The 18,080-nt window shown below is 42.7% G+C and overlaps 1 protein-coding gene across 20 annotated transcripts in view; it reads right to left on the bottom strand.

The window, feature by feature from the left end:
• ARHGAP10 (Rho GTPase activating protein 10) overlaps positions 1-18,080 on the bottom strand; it is a 329,300-nt gene that overhangs the window by 231,252 nt on the left and 79,968 nt on the right. For 19 of the 20 annotated variants that reach the window (XR_010840991.1, XR_010840990.1, XR_010840993.1 and 16 more), the window contains exon 3: positions 17,982-18,043. Coding sequence is in view for 15 of the 20 variants with exons in the window: in XM_067035620.1 (XP_066891721.1) it covers positions 17,982-18,043 (62 nt within the window). In the remaining 5 variants the exon portion in view is untranslated. Of the gene's footprint in view, positions 1-10,230; positions 10,251-17,981; positions 18,044-18,080 lie in introns of those variants that run through there. The other variant, XM_067035634.1, reaches the window with a different exon arrangement.

Genomic DNA, 18,080 nt, shown 5'->3' with positions numbered 1-18,080 from the left:
AACAGTAACACAATAATAGTAGGGGACTTTAACAACCCACTTTCACAAATGGACAGATCATCCAAAATAAAAATAAATAAAGAAACACAAGCTTTAAATGACACATTAAAAAAGATGGAGGATATTTATAGGACATTCCATCCCAAAAAAAAGAATACACTTTCTTCTCAAGTGCTCATGGGACATTCTCCAGGATAGATCATATCTTGGGTCACAACTCAAGCCTTGGTAAATTTAAGAAAATTGAAATCGTATCAAGTATCTTTTCTGACCACAACACTATGAGACGAGATATCAATTACAGGAAAAAAGTCTGCAAAAAGAACAAACACATGAAGGCTAAACAACACACTACTATATAACGAAGAGATTACTGAAGAAATCAAAGAGGAAATCAAAAAATACCTAGAAACAAATGACAATGAAAACACAATGACCCCAAACCTATGGGATGTAGCAAAAGCAGTTCTAAGAGGGAAGTTTATAGCAATACAATCCTACCTCAAGAAATGAGAAACATCTCAAATAAACAACCTAACCTTATACCTAAAGCAATTAGAGTAAGCAGAACTAAAAAAATCCAAAGTTAGCAGAAGGAATGAAATCATAAAGATCAGATCAGAAATAAATGAAAAAGAAATGAAGGAAACAATAACAAAGATCAATAAAACTAAAAGCTGGTTCTTTGAGAAGATAAACAAAATTGATAATCCATTAGCCAGACTCATCAAGAAAAAAAGAGAGAAGACTCACATCAATAGAAATAGAAATGAAAAAGGAGCAATAACAACTGACACTTCAGAAATACAAAGGATCATGAGAGATTACTACAAGCAGCTATATGCCAATAAAATGGACAACCTGGAAGAAACAGACAAATTCTTAGAAAAGCACAACCTTCTGACACTGAACCACGAAGAAATAGAAAATATAAACAGACTGATCACAAGCACCGAAAGTGAGACTGTGAATAAAAATCTTCCAACAAACAAAAGCCCAGGACCAGATGGCTTGACAGGCAAATTCTTTCAAACATTTAGAGAAGAGCTAACACCTATCCTTCTCAAACTCTTCCAAAATATAGCAGAGGGAGGAACACTCCCAAACTCATTCTATAAGGCCACCATCACCCTGATACCAAATCCAAACAAAGATGTCACAAAGAAAGAAAACTACAGGCCAATATCACTGATGAACATAGATGCAAAAATCCTCAACAAAATACTAGCAAGCAGAAGCACATTAAAAGGATCATACACCATGATCAACTGGGGTTTATCCCAGGAATGCAAGGATTCAATATATGCAAATCAATCAATGTGATACACCATATTAAAAATTGAAGGCTAAAAACCATATGATCATCTCAATAGATGCAGAAAAAGCTTTCTACAAAATTCAACACCCATTTATGATAAAAACTCTCCAGAAAGTGGGCATAGAGGGAACTTATCTCAACATAATAAAGGCCATATATGACAAACCCACAGCCAACATCGCTCTCGATGGTGAAAAACTGAAACCATTTCCTCTAAGATCAGGAACAAGACAAGGTTGCCCATTCTCACCACTAGTATTCAACATAATTTTGGAAGTTTTAGCCACAGCAATCAGAGAAGAAAAAGAAATAAAAGGAATCCAAATCGGAAAAGAAGAAGTAAAGCTGTCACTGCTTGCAGATGACATGATACTATACACAGAGAATCCTAAAGATGCTACCAGAAAACTACTAGAGCTAATCAATGAGTTTGGTAGGGTAGCAGGATACAAAATTAATGCACAGAAATCTCTTGCATTCCTATACACTAATGCCGAAACATCTGAAATAGAAATTAAGGAAACACTCCCATTTACCACTGCAACAAAAAGAATAAAATACCTAGGAATGAACCTACCTAAGGAGACAAAAGACCTGTATGCAGAAAACTGTAAGACACTGATGAAAGAAATTAAAGATGATACAAAGAGATGGAGAGATAGAGCATGTTCTTGGATTGGAAGAATCAACATTGTGAAAATGACTATACTACCCAAAGCAATCTACAGATTCAATGCAATCCCTCTCAAACAACCAATGGCATTTTTCACAGAACTAGAACAAAAATGTTCACAATTTGTATGGAAACACAAAAGACCCCGAACAGCCAAAGCAATCTTGAGAAAGAAAAACGGAGCTGGAGGAATCAGGCTCCCTGACTTCCGACTATATTACAAAGCTACAGTAATCAAGACAGTATGGTACTGGCACAAAAAAAGAAATATAGATCAATGGAACAGAAGAGAAAGCCAGAGATAAACCCATGCACATATGGTCACCTTATTTTTGATAAAGGAGGCAAGAATATACAATGGAGAAAAGACACCCTCTTCAATAAGTGGCGCTAGGAAAATTGGACAGCTACCTGTAAAAGAATGAAATTAGAACACTCCCTAACACAAAAATAAACTCAAAATGGATTAAATACCTAAATGTAAGGCCAGACACTATAAAACTCGTAGAGGAAAACATAGGCAGAACACTCTATGACATAAATCACAGCAAGATCCTTTTTGACCCACCTCCTAGAGAAATGGAAATAAAAACAAAAATAAACAAATGGGACCTAATGAAACTTAAAAGCTTTTGCACAACAAAGGAAACCATAAACAAGATGAAAAGACAACCCTCAGAACGGGAGAAAATATTTTCAAATGAAGCAACTGACAAAGGATTAATCTCCAAAATTTACAAGCAGGTCATGCAGCTCAATATCAAAAAAACAAACAACCCAATCCAAAAATGGGCACAAGACCTAAATAGACATTTCTCCAAAGAAGATATACAAATTGCCAACAAACACATGAAAGGATGCTCAACATCCTAATCATTAGAGAAATGCAAATCAAAACTACAATGAGCTATCACCTCATACCAGTCAGAATAGCCATCATCAAAAAATCTATAAATAGGGGCTTCCCTGGTGGCGCTAAAAGGGAAAGAAAAGATAGGGTAATATCTTTACCTACCCCTACAGTTTAAGCCAAAGCTGAGAATCTCTTGACAATACCAGCTGACCGGAAGAGACTCAGACTCAAGGGGCAGGGAGAAACCGCTGCCGCTACTTTAAATTTCCCTCACGTTTGAGATCAAAGGCTAAGTTCTGATGTATTGATATATTCTAAAGAGAACGGGGCTTAGGACCAGAAACCCATATTCAGTAAAAAGGCAACAAAGGCAGAACTGCATCCTAGGACATCGTTAGTGATTGTTTTCAAGTCTCAGTCCAGGTCAAACAATGAATAAACCAGCAGAAGCACGGACATCCTGCCTTCCTAATCACTCATCACTAACAAGGACAGACTGAGTTTAATGAAACAGAAGGAATTATGTCCATTCCCCACGGCCCTCGTTATTTTAAGCCTGGATTCCATGTGTTCTTGACCCCAAAGGAATGCATAATCTGAAAGCAAAGGACAATTTCCACAATTTTCTCCCATGACCATCCAGAGACTTCCCATTTCATTAGACTGAAGCAAAAACTCGACTTTCCAATTCCAACGTCAAGAACAGCAGCAAAGAAACCATTCTACAAAGACATATTTCTTATTTTTCCCTGCAACAGAACCTTGAGAAAGGATGTCAAGGAACTCTCATACATATCTGAACATAAGGAATATTTTTCCCAAACTTGTCCCTTAGGAAAAAAGGGACTTAGCCCTATATAAGAATTCTTACACTCTCCTGAAGGAGTGCACTCCGCATTATTTTGATGAACAAAGAATTGTTTGAGGAATCTTAGCCTAAAACGGGCCCAATCACATCTAGTTTCAGCTGCTTAGAGCTCACAAACAGGTCTGGGTTACAAACACAAGGGGAAGCTAAGAAATTTAAGAGATTTATTTATCATTCAGGAGATGACCTCAAATAAGTGAGTAATATTACTGAACACTTTTAAGTGGTCAGTAATATCATAAAAACCACTCTAAAAAAACAAGCTAGGGCTTCCCTGGTGGCGCAGTGGTTGAGAGTCCGCCTGCCGATGCAGGGGACACGGGTTCGTGCCCCGGTCCGGGAAGATCTCACGTGCCACGGAGAGGCTGGGCCCGTGAGCCATGGCCGCTGAGCCTGCGCGTCCGGAGCCTGTGCTCCACAACGGGAGAGGCCACGGCAGTGAGAGGCCCGCGTACCGCAAAAAAAACAAACAAACAAAAAAAACAATTTAAGTAGTTGCATTAAGAAAGTCATGAATGTACATATATGTATAACTGAATCACTTTGCTGTACAGCAGAAATTAACACAACGTTGTAAATCAACTAGACTTCAATAAAGTAAATTTTTTTTAAAAGAAAGTCACAAAAATACATCTCAGGGGTAATTTTTTTTTAATGAGACTGTCCAAATGTGCTCTAAGGGGGTACCTGTGGCTTGAGATAAAATTTCCAATGAAAGCATCAGAAAGATATTTTAAAAGGGGCTGTATCTCAAAGAACTCAGACAGATGTGGCCACGAGGAAAGCTGTGCTGAAAAATTTCGAATGTGTCCGTGATAAACACACTAATGTCAAAGTCGTCAAGAGTTGGAATAACTTTTTCATGAAATAAATGGGGAAAATATTCCTAAAGTATACATTGATAATTTAATGCTTAAATACAGACACATACTTAATTAACTAATGAAAATACACATCTGATTATCTAGCAGACACATAAATGCATACCTAAAAGTGTGTAAGTTCAAGCTATCCAAAAGTTTTTTGTTTAATCTTTTCATGGGAAAATGGTGTTGCCTTACAATCAGGCATAAACATTATAGGTAGTGTATATCTGCCCTTTTGGGCTACCTGGTATTTGAAACCCCTTCCTATGTTTGAGGAATTCTCCTCCCAAATAGGGCAAAACCCACCTTCTACTATAAAAGCTGAAAATCACAGACACTTGCTTTCCCTGCCATCTTTCATCAGGTCCTGGCACCTGGCCAGAGTTCCACTAGTCAGATGCTCCCACTCAAGAATTCGATTTGGAAGGTAGTGCTTAAAAAAAAACAGTGAACAGAGATTCTGGTGGGTGGCAGCATCTATTCCTTCCAGATGCAGCAGTTCCACCAACAACCACCAGGGGCAGTGGTGTTGACTGGTGCACGCTGTATTGTTCTACACACCTGGTGGCAACAGTGGTGACCGTCTTCTCCAAGCCCAGCTCTGTAGTGCGACTCTCAGCATCATTCCCGGTTCCCCAAAACTGATGAAGATACTGTAAGCTACCTAATATTCTTTAATAAACTCCCTTTCTGTTCAGACCATGCAACTGAGAATCCAGATTAATATTTTTAAATTTCAGAACCTTAAGCAATCTTGTCAAACTGATTTCAGTACTATCCTTCTCAATATTCCTAAAGAAGATTTTTCTCCTGATTAAACCAATTCACTTTAATTAATGAGATTACTCCCCATCCACATGCATCCTTTGCTACCTTTTTCTCCGTCTAACCAGTCTCTCCCTGTGCTATACCTTCCCCCATCAATCTAGGCTCAAATCTTAAAGGGAAATTTAAATGAAGAATAGAGTCCTCCTACTTTTTTTTTAAAGGCTCTAATGTTGGCAAAAAATGAAAAAGTTCCACAATTGGTTTTTCTAAAAGAACTCTGATGCAGAGACAAATAGAAGGCCAACACTTTCTCACTTGGCCTTTGTCCTAACTAGTTCTGTTTTTAGACCATAGGAAAAATAATTCTCTTTTGTTGCCTGCATATTCTCAACTATAAAAAAGGATAATACCTGTTCTCTGTCTACTTAACACAATTAAGTAAAACAAAGAAGAGGATATCATGCTAGAAGCAGTTTTAACTTCAAAATAAATAAATCCCTGGATGACATTTTATTTTTAAGCACAGCACAGGCTAAGCTGATCCCTCCTGGTAAAAAAAAAAATTAATGTAAAAATGAAATTAAATTTTATAGTGCTAATAGCTCAAACACAAGCTAAGAACTGGAGAGCGTCTTAATGAACCCATACACAAAGCTCTAAATGGGACACAGGTGCAGAGGGACTGCCCATTAATTCTGCAGAGTTTACACCTGAAATTTAGGAGCCAGTTAATATGAAATGTCTCCTTGAATGTCTGATTCTTTCAGACCAAGGCAATTTCACTGAAAAGCCTAGGAACCGTAATTTGTAAAATACTGACATATATTCCAAATTCATGACTTCACTTACCACACTTATGCTTTCATTCAGACAGTCCAAGAATTAAAACTCCCGAGTTTTTTTTTTTTTTTTTATCAACTTTCAATCCTAAACTCTGAATAGCCTGACACCTAACAAAACAAGAGGATTTGAGCTCAAGGTCTGACAACATCCGCTGAGTTAATTCCCTCGAGGTTTGGCCATGACCTAGCTCTCAAAAAAGATGTTAGGTCATTGCATCACAAAATTTTAAGATTTACTTAATGCCTATCTTCTACAAATATCTTAGCGTTCGTGGGGGAGAAGAGAGCATCAGTTTTGAAGGACATTAATCGAAAAAAAGTACCAATTTTACTCAGATTATTTAAACCAGACCCCACCAGTAAAGGTTTTTGGTGGTGTTTTAAATCATTCTTAGGAAAAATCGAGAATCTTCAAACAAAACCTATTGGGTTTATTAGGAGTGAGTTAACCTAATAAGGATGTGAGGATATTTAACCTTGAGCCTCATTCCCTCTGTGCCTGAGGGACATAAAGACCTGGCTTGGATTTTTTAGACAAAATACATACTTGGGCAGAACATCATGAGAAGGAATAAAACCCCACCGGAGTAAAAGATAAAGCTGTCAGAATGCTGTAAAAGCATCATGAGAGAACTGGAGATTTGGTGGTTTTGTAGCTTTAAATAAGAAAATTTTAATTTCTGAGGTGAATGGTATTACCCACTGGCACAAGTAGAAATTGGAACCTCATGAATAAGAAGGCAATAAACTACTGAATCAAGAAAATATGAGACAAACTCTATTCAATACTCTATAATGGCCTACATGGGAAAAGAATCCAAAAAAAGTGGATATATGTATATGTATAACTGATTCACTCTGCTGTACACCTGAAACACAGCATTGTAAATCAACTCTACTCCAATAAAAATTAAAAAGAAAGAAAATACGAGACAGACAGAGACAGAAGTAGAAAGGAGAACTATTCAGAAAAGAACACCTACACTTCTGACCAATAACAAAGAGACGAGCTCTCCAGTCTTTCTGGGAGGCCTGGGCTCCTTGAGTGGCCAAGAGAGAAAAGGGAGGGCCTGGGGCAGAAAGGCCCATGACAGCTCCCCTTCTGCTATGCAGCCACGAGCTAAGCACCTCATCCTGGAAAAGGGCCTAAGTCCTCACCGTATGCTCAGGTGCTAGAACACTGCCCAGCTCATAATGGGCATTCAAACATACTTGTTTTATGAACAAAGTGGGATTCTCTCACAAACTTAGATAATATAAAGAACAGCATTTCTGGATCAATGCCACATTTCCAGTTGCTGGTAATAACTGTCACTGTGAAGGCCCACGTTGAGTCTCCCGTATGGACACGTTCTCTCTCCTTCAGAACAGTCTACGTCTGGATTAGACCAGGTCCTCTAAAAAGCAGACACCAAGACAGGGTTCGAAATACAAGAAATTTATTAGGGGAAATGTCTATGAGAGAAAAGGGAGAGGGAGGCCAGGGCACGCTGGAAGAGCCAAGCAATGCAGGTCTGGCCCCAGGGGAAGGAGACAGTGGAAGAAGGAAGGTGGGGTGGATGCATGTTAGACTGTAGTGCAGTTCTAGAAAAAGTCTCACCAGACCATCAGGGACTCCTCGAGCCAAGGCTGCCTGTCAGAGGACTCCAGAGTCCCCAGGAATGAGCCTGCTTTATTACCCCTGCTGTGCTCACTCACTGGCTGGGGACAGACTTGGGACCCATGGCCTTCGCACTAATGCAGCGATGGAACCTTACAGCAGCTGGGCCCAATGGTCGATTCCACTCCCTGAAGCGGGCGATCTGGGGGTGCCTCATGGCTGCCACTGCTTCCAAAATCCATATTCTTTCCACTACACTATCATGGCCACTAGTCCTCCCCTGGACCTCTAACAATTCCCATCACCACTGCAGTACTGTGATTCATTAAGTCGAACATGCCACTAATACTAAGACAACTCCATATTTTTACATACTATTAAAAAAAAATGCTGATGATGACATCTTCATTTACTATCTTAACTCTAAGAGCTTTTATATTTACTGAAAAAGCTCTCTGGGCAGTTAGATATATTTTTTATCACATATCTCTCTTGTGTACACATCTTTTAAAAGACAATAAGCAAAATATATTTCAGATATTTCTAAAGCTTTTTCAGACTCCAACTCTTCCAAATCACTTTTCAGCTCAGTCACCAATATCTGGTTTTCCCCACACATTTTTTTCCTCTGTGCCATCAAGAATCTTGGAGCTGCGTCGTTTCTTTAAGGGGTGCTCCACTACGGTATCTGGGATTTTCTTCCGAGATGCCGGCACCCACTCTTTAGGCACTTCCTTGACCCATCCAGAAGGTCTCAATGGCAGGTCTTCAATCCACCACCAGGGTTCATATTTCTTCCTTCAGCAGTCCTTAAGTGGTTTGTTGATTGAAGTCGTGAGGGGCTACAGCCGTCCAAACAGGCCAGGAGAATTAACAACCAAATTCACGTTTCCTCCTGACTGTTGCCTGGGGGATACACATTCACCTCACCCATATTCGAAGGTGGAGGGGAGGGTATTAAATCTCGAGGAGCTAAAGGCGAGGACCAGCAGATGGGAGAAGGATTCTCTTTTCATCTCTGTCACCAACTTATTTTGGGATGTAAATCAAATCCCTCTACCTCACTGTTCCTGTTCCCCTCCACCTTTTTTTTTTTTTCATTGAAGGGGTTAAATCTAAGTTTCCCTAAGCTCCCCCTCAAGCTCTTTGTTTTAGGAGCCTAGGCCATACCTTTGAGTATTTCACGACAGGATCTGAATGAAAATATTTTCCTCATGAAACTGGATTCAGCTGAACTAATTCCCACCAAAGGAACCAGTCCTCTGGATGAAAGAGCTGACTGAGCGGACTGGTTACATTCTGGCGCCCCCTGTTGGAGGTGGGGGAGTAAATAGCCCGAGCCCACGCCTGCTTTTACTCTTTCACGTTCAGTATTGACTGGTTTATGGAAAGAGCTAGCCGATTCCCCAGAAGCAGAGAACAAGCCCAAGGAGCTGAAACACAGGAAATGTAAGTTTCAGTAGGGAAGGAGCATCTGACGATGACAAGGCTGTGAGGCCAACAGCTGACAGTGAGTCACCAATGGCGAGAACACTGGGTCGGGGGCAAGGCCTCACACGAAAAGGGCCAGCAAGGAGCCCAGGCCTCCTGCCCGCGACATGTGCACTCATGATAGAAGTCTGATTTGAGTTAGCCCTGATTGTAACCTCCAGAGGATTCTAGGGCAGAAAAAGATCCAACTCTCGAAAGGGGCATTCCTCAAGAACAGGTTTCACAATGACATCTGCATCTGACTGAATTATCATGAATTTACAAGAAAAACAGTGCTGTCAAATTGTAAAGGTCAGTTCCAAGGAGGAAAGCTCTTCATGAATTTCCATCACTGACAGGGGAATTCCCTGGTGGTCCAGTGGTTAGGACTCCATGCTTTCACTACTGTGGGCCCAGGTCTTGATCCCTGGTCAGGGAACTAAGATCCCACAAGCTGCACGCAGCCAAAAAAAAAAAGTTTTAAAAAAAATTTAGAACACTGACAGTTCTTAAACTAAACTGAGAAATGTTTTTGTAAGTTCAAGGGATATTCTTTCCCAGCTGAACGTTCCTGCCAAGAGAATTCTGCATTAAAAAAAGGTGTCACTTTGGGCTTTCCTGGTGGCGCAGTGGTTGAGAGTCCGCCTGCCGATGCAGGGGACACCGGTTCGTGCCCCGGTCCGGGAGGATCCCACATGCTGTGGAGTGGCTGGGCCCGTGAGCCATGGCCGCTGAGCCTGCGCTCCGCAACGGGAGAGGCCACAACAGTGAGAGGCCTGCGTACCACCCAAAAAAAAAAAGAAAAAAAAAAAGTTTTATTTTTGGTGTTTGTTTTTTATGCATTATTTGTGTGAAAAGTATTACAGTACAGTACTATATAGCCAATGATATTAGTTGGATACCTAGGCTAACTTTGTTAGACTTACGAACGCGCTCTCAGAACAGAACTCGGTTCATATGTAGGGGACTTACTGTATTAACAAAAGCCTTCGGGATTCAGAAGCCTAGTGTCTTCTTCATCCGGACGGAAGCTCAAGGTCAATCACCCAGCAAGAAGAGGTCCCTGGCCCAGTGTTTTCACAAGAGTGAAATCCGTTGTGGGGAAAAACATGGGGAAGAAAAAAAAAAAAAAAGAAAGAAAGAAAGAGGTCTCAAAAGCCAAGAGTCTGTATACATGGGGCTTCCCTGGTGGTGCAGTGGTTGGGAATCCATCTGCCAATGCAGGGGACACAGGTTCGATCCCTGATCTGGGAGGATCCCACATGCCACGGAGCAACTAAGCCCAAGTGCCACAACTACTGAGCCCGCATGCTGCAACTACTGAGGCCCACATGCCCGAGCCTGTGCTCCGCAACAGGAGAAGCCACCAAAATGTGAGGCCCACGCACCCCAACGAAGAGTAGCTCACCACAACGAGGGAAAGTCCACACACACCAACGAAGATCCAACAGAGCCAAAAGTAAATAATAAATAAATAAATAAATTTATTATTTTTTTTAATGGTCCACATCAAAAAAAAAAAACAAAAAGTCTGTGTACACACGGGGTCTTCCTGCTCAAGGGGAAGATGCAGCTGGGGGACAAGACGCCCCCCCTCATGTCAGCTGGCCAGCTCAGTTGCCCCCAGCCCCTTCTGGATGAGGAGGAAGCACCTTCCGTGCACCACCGGGCAGCGAGCTCTCCCTTCTCTCTCCCGGCATCCCCTCCTCCCCCAAGCTTCCCTGCACCGCGGGGTCTCACGCAAATACCCTGATGTGCCAGAACCTTCAGACACTGAGAGTCACGTTTCAGCAACAGACAAAACCTGAATGACAGGATGCATGAAGAGAGGTAAATGCAACATGAAGGGCTTTCGAAAGAACATCATGAACACAACAGCACTATTTTAAAAGTCCTTAAATTCCTGGACAGCTGCCCACCTCAGATAAGTACAGCATGTCCTGCCACGCCAGGGAGAACATGTCCGGAATTCTGGCAGGGAAACACCGCACAGGACCTTCCTTGGAGGACACGCACGGAAGCGACACAGCCAACCTGGCCACTGACGGTGCCCGGCTCTCCACCTCTAGGTTGGCGACATCAGGAAAAACTACTCTCTTGAAAACACTGTCCTGAGAAAGGCAATATTGGCCTTTTCAAGGACACAGCACATCCATTCATAGAAATTTGACTTTCATGCATGGAGGGAACCACTGATTTCCTAGACTGGCCTTCTCTCCGCTTTCCAACACTTCATTTTCACAGCTACCCAGCTGGACACTAGTGGGGGCGGCAGGGCAGTGACATGCAAACACAGTCGTCCTTCATTCTCAAATTCAATCCATTTTCCCTTAAGGAAGAAACTGGGGCTTCACGTCCATCTTTCCTTCCCTGGCTAACTCTGACATGTCACCTCAGACCCGAAATGATGTCTCCAAAGCTCCTTCCCCGAATTCCCCAGTCACTGTTGCCACAATGCACGCTTCCAGCAATCTCCCCAGCCCGCCACTCAAGGGGAGGAACAATGCCTTTGTCTTGATGGCGCTTGGCACAGTGTTTACTGAACTATGCATATGTATCTAGCCTACGGAGGTAGAGAGAAGAGGTGACCATATACACCCAGTGGCTCAAAACCAACAAACAAGCACGTCTTCCTGACTGTTGAGCTTCCAGACTCATGTCCTTATACCTTAAAGCCCTAAGTCCTACATTTTAACATTTATTCAGGAGATGGAAAGCTTTTAAAAAATAGTTGGCATTGATCTTTGCCTTCTAAAACACAGATTATAGAAATTGTTTTAACATTCTAATGACTCAGCCTTAATTATAAATGTCTAATTATTATGCTGCACCATCATTTAATTTAGGACTTTGGGAACTACTAATCACCTTTTTTAATTGAAGTAGAATTGATTTGCAATGTTTTGTTGATTTCTGCTGTACAGCAAAAGTGATTCAGTTATACATACATATACATTCTTTTTTATATTCTTTTCCATAATGGTTTATCTCAGGATAACTGAATACAGTCCCCTGTGCTATACAGTAGGACCTTGCTGTTTATCCATTCTATATATAATAGTTTGCATCTGCCAACCCCAAACTCCCGGTCCATTCCTCCCCCATCCCCCCAACCCACCCCAGCAACCACAAGTCTGTTCTCTCTGTCCGTGAGTCTATTTCTGTTTGTGTGGCTTGCGGGATCTTAGTTCCCCAACCAGGGATCGAACCTGTGCCCCTTGCAGCGCAAGTGCAGAGTACTAACCACTGGACCACCAGGAAATTCCTGTGTCATATTTTAGATTCCATATATAAGTGATATCATATGGTATTTGTCTTTCTCTTTCTGACTTACTTCACTTAATATGATAATCTCGGGCTTCCCTGGTGGCGCAGTGGTTGAGAATCCGCCTGCTGATGCAGGGGACACGGGTTCATGCCCCGGTCCGGGAAGATCCCACATGCCGCGGAGCGGCTGGGCCCGTGAGCCATGGCCGCTGAGCCTGCGCTCCGCAACGGGAGAGGCCACAACAGTGAGAGGCCCGCATATCACAAAAAAATAAATAAATAAAATAAAAAATATATATATGATAATCTCTCATTCCATCCATGTTGCTGCAAATGGCATGATCTCATTCTTTTTATGGCTGAGTAATATTCCATTGTGTGTGTGTGTGTGTGTGTGTGTGTGTGTGTGTGTGTGTGTGTGTACACACACACACATATACCACATCTTCTTTATCCATTCATCTGGATAGGTTGCTTCCATGCCTTAGCTATTGTAAACAGTGCTATGAATATAGGGGTGCATGTATCTTTTTGAATTAGAGTTTTGCTTGGACATATGCCCAGGAGGGGGATTGCTGGATGATATGGTGACTCTACTTTTCTGAGAAACCTCCATACTGTTCTCCATGGTGGCTGCACCAACTTACATTCCCACCAACAGTGTAGGAGGGTTCCTTTTCTCCACATCCTCTCCAGCATTTGTTATTTGTAAACTTCTGAAGGATGGCCATTCTGACGAGTGTGAGGTGATACCTCACTGTAGTTTTGATTAGCATTTCGCTAATAATTAGTGACGTTGAGCATCTTTTCATGTGCCCACTGACTAATCACTTTTAAAGATTAAGTGACCACAAAGACTGTTAAACTCTTAGAACCAATCTTAGACTATTTCTACCTCTGTTTTAGAGCTATCATTTTCCATGCCTTTTAAAATATGTGGCTTTTAACATGCTGTTACTCTGTGACAATTTTAAGGAAAACACGAGTTTTTACAAGTTCTCAGAAAGCACTGGCATCCACTTTAGCTCCTGAAAGGCCTTCCTTATCTCCTTGTCCCTGTGTAGGTGGGTATGAGCTTGTTAAACTATACAAACACCCCCCACAAGCCACGTCTCTGCCCCACAAACTCCAGTTCAAATACTGCTTCTTTCACAAAGCCTTTCCCAACCAGCACAGGCTTAGTTGCTCCCCTCTCCAGGCAACCACACCCTATACTTTTGTTTAGCACTAAGTATAACATATTTTATTTTTTTTTTTTTTTTTTTTTTTTTTTTTTTTTTTTTTTGCGGTATGCGGGCCTCTCACCGTTGTGGCCTCTCCCGTTGCGGAGCACAGGCTCCGGACGCGCAGGCCCAGCGGCCACGGCTCACGGGCCCAGCCGCTCCGCGGCATGTGGGATCTTCCCGGACCGGGGCACGAACCCGTGTCCCCTGCATCGGCAGGCGGATTCTCAACCACTGCGCCACCAGGGAAGCCCTGTATAACATATTTTAATTCACTTTTTACCAGGTACTCTCCAGGGCCACACTGGACACTTCTTGAGGGAGCTATCTTTTCTTATGCAAAAGTTTCAGGCTGGGGACTTCCCTGGTGGCGCAGTGGTTAAGAATCCACCTGCCAATGCAGGGGACACGGGTTCGAGCCCTGGTCTGGCAAGATCCCACATGCCACGGAACAACTAAGCCCATGCGCCACAACTACTGAGCCTGTGTGCCTAGAGCCTGTGCTCCACAACGAGAAGCCACCGCAATGAGAAGCCCGAGCACTGCAACGAAGAGAAGCCCCCGCTCGCCGCAACTAGAGAAAGCCCGTGCGCAGCAACAAACACCCAATGCAGCCACAAAAAAAAAGTCAGGCTGGTGTCGAGGAAATCATCAAAGATTTGTTGTCTACTAAGTGTTCAAAGCTATTTAATGAACCAAAAGTAGCCATAACGATGCCATGCAATTTTCATGGTTTAAAAAAAAAAAGTGATCACTGACTACCAAGATTAGACAGAAACACCCAAATAACGTCAATATGGGTTAAATGTCTTTTCTTTTCACTTTCGTTATTATTCATTTTATTATTATAACTCATTGATAACTCAGGAAGGGTACTATTTTAAAGGTCTTTGAAAATGAATGGAAGAGTATCAGGAATTCCTGTCAAGGGGAAAAGGGAGAAAGAAAAACCTATAGATTAAATGGGACTTAGAAACTTATCAGTCAAATGCAACGTATTTGGATCCAGATTCAAACCAACTGTTACGGGACGCAGGCATGGGGAGGAAACAAAATGTAAATGAATATCAGGGGAAAAAAATGAATATGGCCTAATTGTTTGTAATCGCAAGGAATTATTATCATTTGTTTTTAGGTGTGACAAGTATATTTTGGTTCTTTTTTTTTTTTTTTTTTTTTTTTTTACAGTATGCGGGCCTCTCGCTGTCGTGGCCTCTCCCGTCGCGGAGCACAGGCTCCGGACGCGAAGGCTCAGCGGCCATGGCTCACGGGCCCAGCTGCTCCGCGGCACGTGGGATCTTCCCGGACCGGGGCACAAACCCGCGTCCCCTGCATCAGCAGGCGGACTCCCAACCACTGCGCCACCAGGGAAGCCCATATTTTGGTTCATAAAGAGAGTTATCTTTGAGAGTTACATACTGAAGTATTTATGGATGAAACGATGTAATACTGGGCTTTCTGTCAAAACAATGGCGGTGGGGTAGTGAGGAGTATAGGAGAAACAAGACTGGTTGTGTGGCAATGGTTATCATTGCATGTGGTGCAGTGGTTAAGAAACCGCCTGCCAATGCAGGGGACACGGGTTTGAGCCCTGGTCTGGGAAGATACCACATGCCGCGGAGCAACTACGCCCGTGCGCCACAACTACCGAGCCTGCGCTCTAGAGCCCGCGAGCCACAACTACCGAAGCCCATGCGCCTAGAGCCCGTGCTCCGCAACAAGAGAAGCCACCGCAATGAGAAGCCCACACACCGCGACAAAGAGTAGCCCCCTGCTCACCGCAACCAGAGAAAGCCCTCGCGCAGCAATGAAGACCCAGCACAGCCAAAAATAAACAATTTTTTTAAAAAAACTAAAACAAAACAAAACAAAACAAGGTATGCCTGTACAATAAAAATACTATGTAAATAGTTGTGAACACAATGTAAATGCTAGGTAAACAGCTGTCAGCACGTGGTAAATTCAAGTTTTGCTTTTTGGAACTTTCTGGAATTTTTTTCAAATATTTTTGATCTGCAGATGCAGGATCCGTGGATACAGAGGGCCAACTATAGAATGTCACTCTGTGTTTCTGTAGAGCTAAACCGCAGCACCACACTGCCTGAAACTCTCTTCCCCCAGTTACCAGGACGCCTTCATAGTTCTCCACTGGAAAGTCCTTCCTTCCCTCGCCACTCTAGATGTAATGGTGCCCTGGCTCCTTGCTCTTCTCAATTTCTCTTTATTTTTTTTGGCCATGCCACACGGCTTGTGGACTCTTAGCTCCTGGATCAGGGATTGAACTTGGGCCCTCAGCAGAGAGAGCCCAGGGTCCTAACCACTGGACCACCAGGGAATTCCCTCAATTTCATTTTGTAGCACTTATTGCTACTTGACAATGTGTTATATATTTGTTCATTTATCACCTCGCCTTTCCAAAATGTAACCTCCGTGAGGGCAGGGACTTTGCGGCTGTGTGCTCAGATTCTAAACAGTAACTGAAACGTAAAAGGAGATCAAATACATATTTGCTGAATGCTCAGGATCCCAGGAAAATACAACTAAATATCAAAGAGGATTGAGAACAGAAAGTTGATACTATTACCATAAACTAAGAACACGCACTTCTACCACCCACACGTCCACACCCACTTCATGCAATAGAAGGGTAACTTCATGGCACTGCTGTTATCCACTGTCACATTTAGACTGCTCTAAACAGATGAGAAATCTGTGACTGCAGGAACACATGAATAAAGGTTACATATGTCAGTTTGTGCCAGAAAAAACCTAGTGGGAGCACAGTACCTTCACATGCCCGCTTCGGTATTTACAATAGGCACAAATCATCTCAGAATTTAGGGCGAAGTGCGAATTACACTAGAGCTTTTAGAGGCCATAGGTCTCTGTCATGCTTAAGTCAAAAATCAGTGCTTTCAGGCTTCCCTGGTGGCGCAGCGGTTGAGAGTCCGCCTGCCGATGCAGGGGACACGGGTTCGTGCCCCGGTCCGGGAAGATCCCACATGCCGCGGAGTGACTGAACCCGTGAGCCATGGCCGCTGAGCCTGCGCGTCCAGAGCCTGTGCTCCACAATGGAAGAGACCACAACAGTGAGAGGCCCGCGTACCGCAAAAAAAAAAAAAAAAAAAAAAAAAAAAAAATCAGTGCTTTCCTCCTACTTCTTCTCCTACTCCAATTCCACCAGCTAGAAATCCCCACGAGCCACCAGCCAGATTGCAACAACATCTAGGAAGCTGGCCACGCTGGCAGGTGGTCCAGGGTGTCTGGCTGTGGCCTGACCGGGCTCTACCCCTCAGCTGCCATGCGATCCTGGGCACGGTGCTGCACCTCCATTTCCTCATTTGTCAATTAGGGGGCAATCACAGAGTCTATTTCCTAAGGCTGATGTGAGAATTAAATGACTTAATCGTAGGTAAACAGCTTAGACCAGTACCCAGCACAGAGTAAAGGTTCATTATCTTAGCTGCCATAGTCAGTATTATTCCCACCCACACCTGAACACCCTCATACAGGTACACTTCAACATAATTCTAGGTAGTACTCATTCTCGAGAACAGAGGAAAAAATAGATGGTCATTTTTTTTCAAACCTGAAAAAACTGGTGAAAATAGATAGTGTGTCATAATCCAATGGCGAGTCTGCTGTAAATCTTTGTTGAATGAGTATCAGGAGAGAAATACAAAGTTTTAAGAAAGGTGGATAAATATGATTCAATACCCTCAAAAGTCATGTTAAATAAGATCTACTCAATGCACTCAGCATAGCATCCGGCACATGGAGAGCACTCAACAGAGGGTAGCTATTATTCACTACTACTGCGATCATGTATCTCAAGGCAAAGTGGGATTTTTAAAAGACTTCCAGGTTCGAGCTCTCTTCCTCTCCACACAGCCTAGAAATCCACAGGAGACTCGATTTAAATGCAACTGCTCCAGGGCTAACAAACATCTAGAAAGCATTGATAGACTTCAACACAGTATTTTACAGATGAAGACACAGGGCCTTGGTCTAGAGGTCCAGCAACTTATTATCCAAGATCAGCACCATGGCGCCCCTGGGGAACTAGAAATCCAGGCTCCCCAAACCTCACGTGGGGATCTTTCCATTACTGTGCACTATTCATCCACGGACAAATGCACCAAAACTTCTACCAGAACCAGCTTCTAAACCCAGATTTCCGCCCCCACACACACACTTAAAGATGGACTTGTTCTTTTACACCCCACCACTCACCATAATTTCTCTCTGTTCTTCCAGATTCTTCAAAAAGTTAGAAAATTCACGTAGCGAGGCGTCTGGAAGAAGAAAGGAATGATTATTTCATGGCCAAAG

This window comes from Kogia breviceps, chromosome 6, assembly GCF_026419965.1.
Source record: "Kogia breviceps isolate mKogBre1 chromosome 6, mKogBre1 haplotype 1, whole genome shotgun sequence".
In the NCBI taxonomy this organism is placed as follows: Eukaryota; Metazoa; Chordata; class Mammalia; order Artiodactyla; family Physeteridae; genus Kogia; species Kogia breviceps.
The sequence above is the reverse complement of the archived record's forward strand: the minus strand, read 5'-3'. Positions and strand labels throughout refer to the sequence as shown.